This window comes from Diaphorina citri, unplaced genomic scaffold (assembly GCF_000475195.1).
Source record: "Diaphorina citri unplaced genomic scaffold, Diaci psyllid genome assembly version 1.1 scaffold1958, whole genome shotgun sequence".
Lineage (NCBI taxonomy): Eukaryota > Metazoa > Arthropoda > Insecta > Hemiptera > Psyllidae > Diaphorina > Diaphorina citri.
Window position 1 is genome coordinate 1 of NW_007379384.1, and position 2726 is coordinate 2726.

A 2726-nucleotide genomic window follows, 5' to 3' on the forward strand; every position below is an offset into this window, starting at 1 on the left:
ATCATCCCGCAGATACATAGCCACACCCCCACCCCGTCTAGATACTCTATCATTTCTCAGCAGAGTATAGCCAGGTATGTCCACAATACTACTGGCTAGTGCTGGTTTAAGCCAGGACTCCGAAATCAGTATAGCATGAAGTTCAACTTCATCTATAATAGATCTAATTTCATGTAAGTGAGGTCGGAGGCTTTGGGTATTGAAATGAACAGCCTTGAAACATTTTGGAAATTCTGAAAAGTCAGCTTTCAATGTTTCATTGGCTGTTTTCCTCGAGTCGATTGGTGAAGATAGCTGTGGTAAAGGTAAGGATAAGGTAGAATGTGGAGATGTGAGCAGCAGAGGCAGAGGCGAGACACCATCCCCCCAGGGAGAGACGCCACCTCCACCAGGGAGAGGACGCCGCCCACCAGGGAGAGACTCACATCCCGCCCAGAGAGACGACACCATCCCGCCCAGGAGAGACACCATCCCGCCCAGGAGAGACACCACCCACCAGGAGAGACCACCCACCCGCCCAGGAGAGACACCAATCCACCCAGGAGAGACACCATCCCGCCCAGGAGAGACACCATCCCTGACCCAGGAGGACACCATCCCCGCCCAGGGAAGACACCATCCCGCCCAGAGAGACACCACCCCACCAGAGAGACACCCATCCCGCCAGAGAGACACACCATCCCGCCCAGGAGAGACACCACCCCCACCAGGAGAGACGCCATCCCCCCAGAGAAAGCGCGACCACTACTCCCCCCAACGCAATACATCCCCGCCCAAATCCAGCGACTCCCCACCCACAGCGAAGGAATCCGGCTACTGATGGGAGAGCTTTTCAACTTAGCCCTTTGCAAATTCTCGAGCATGTCTCATGCGGCCGCTGAAAAGTCATGATCCAAACATCTCCAAAACTAATCATCGGTATGTCGGACTGCGCTGGGGTGTAGAGGGGACTTTTTACAAGCTCCCTATTCGGGCAGATAAACAACCGATGACTACTACACTCTATTCTATTCCCATTTCAGGCGCTAAAGAGGCATCACTAGTTCGCTTCACTCTAATACATATCCCAAGACCTTCCCGACCTCAATCATTTTAGACTGCTGGGTGGAAGGGAGCTGTTTCAGTCCTATTCGGGCAAGATAAAACAAGATATATACATCTCCGGTCCTGATTGCCCATTTCCAGCGCTACAAGCCAGATACGGGTCTCGCCTCAGCAAACAGGGCGATATGAAAATGTGGAAGGAGTACGAGGGTCCTGAAATCACACCTCGGAGTACGGGACTCTCAACTATCGTCTTTCATTTCTGGCGTGCTCGGTGGCGCCTACTTAATCCAAGGGTGAGTATGGGTTCGATACCCGCAGCGAGAGAGAAAATTATTAAGCAGCGAAAAAAGTGCATCTGATTTATTTTCTCTTATTTTGCTCCTCTCTTAGATTTTGGGACGATAAGATCCTTTGCAGTTACAGTTCCCTATCAAACCCTTACTTACTTATCCTTGGGCTGCGGCCTTAACGACCATTGCTGGTGTATCCTACTCTTAAAAAAAAAAATAATAATACACGCAGCACAAACATTAATTAGTGATGAATCCTAGGCTCGGATTGAGGTAGGTTAAGGTATCCTATAATTAGAAATAATCCATTTTTTAAAAGCATTTTTTTTTTTTTTTTTTAATATATATATATTATATAAAGTAAGTACCAGAATACCACAGAAAGGTAAATAGACACTATGAAGACATGAGGCCTTAATCGGTCCATAAAAAGAAAGGAACAGGATGAGACAAAGCCAGCTGTTCCGAGAAACATCTGGTTTACGATAAAGTCTGTAAATGAAAAACCGCAAGAGACACCTGGCCCTTACAAGGCAGGCGTGGGGAGGCTACTCTCTAAACAGAATAGTTAACTGTGTGTAAGAGTCAGTGAGTCAACATTAATAAAGATTCATTCTGATAAAGATAATAAACAAGATAATCTTAACTTTTATCATTTACCCGTCTTCTTATTTTGTTTTATTAATATCAACCTTTTTTCCTTCAGTTTTTGGTGAGGTGAGCTACACACGGAGGAAAATGTCGCCGAACTCATGAAAAAGCACATGACAGAATCCGAGTGAACAAATCTCGAGATGAGCAGAGATGCGAACCTGTACCAGAACTGACGTCCAGTCTGTTCCTCGATATCCCATGGCACGAACAAATCAAGGAAGGGTGCGGTCCTTTTTAGTTATTCTACGCAGCTCCAGATAGATCAGTTGCGCTTTACTGGGTTGAATGTTTCAAATCATAGCAGCCCGTAGGACAAAAAACGGTTATTTTCTTTTTCTTCTACGACTTCCTAGAGGATCGGGATACAAGATTTATACGATAATCGTAAGAGTTTGACGACAACAAGAGCATACGCTCAAAACATGACGATACAATATCCATGACTCCATATAGAGATATAGTAAATTTAAATAAAGAGAGATATAAACATAAGCGCATTTTGACGTGAATATGGAACCACATAGACTTTTAAAAACACAACGTTAATATAGTTTACAACAATTTAATTTTTAACAGAGAGAGCTCATATGAAGAGCAAACACTTCACCAATTTCGGACTTCCCTTATACATGATAATATTATAGACAAAACCTCCTACATTAATTGTTAAATATAAAAAGATATAGAGCATACCAGTCAGACGCCTCAAACAAAAAACTGTGCCTTTAGTGTCGA

At 44.4% G+C, this 2726-nt stretch overlaps 1 protein-coding gene across 1 annotated transcript; it reads left to right on the top strand.

The window, feature by feature from the left end:
- Positions 1 to 277: 277 nt before the first annotated feature.
- On the top strand, positions 278 to 820 carry LOC103517783 (putative surface protein bspA-like; the record flags this gene model as incomplete). The annotated part of the gene is made up of 1 exon (XM_008482827.1): positions 278 to 820. A coding segment is annotated over one exon (543 nt), but the record flags the coding sequence as incomplete, so codon positions are not given.
- Between the last annotated feature and the right edge of the window lie 1906 nt (positions 821 to 2726).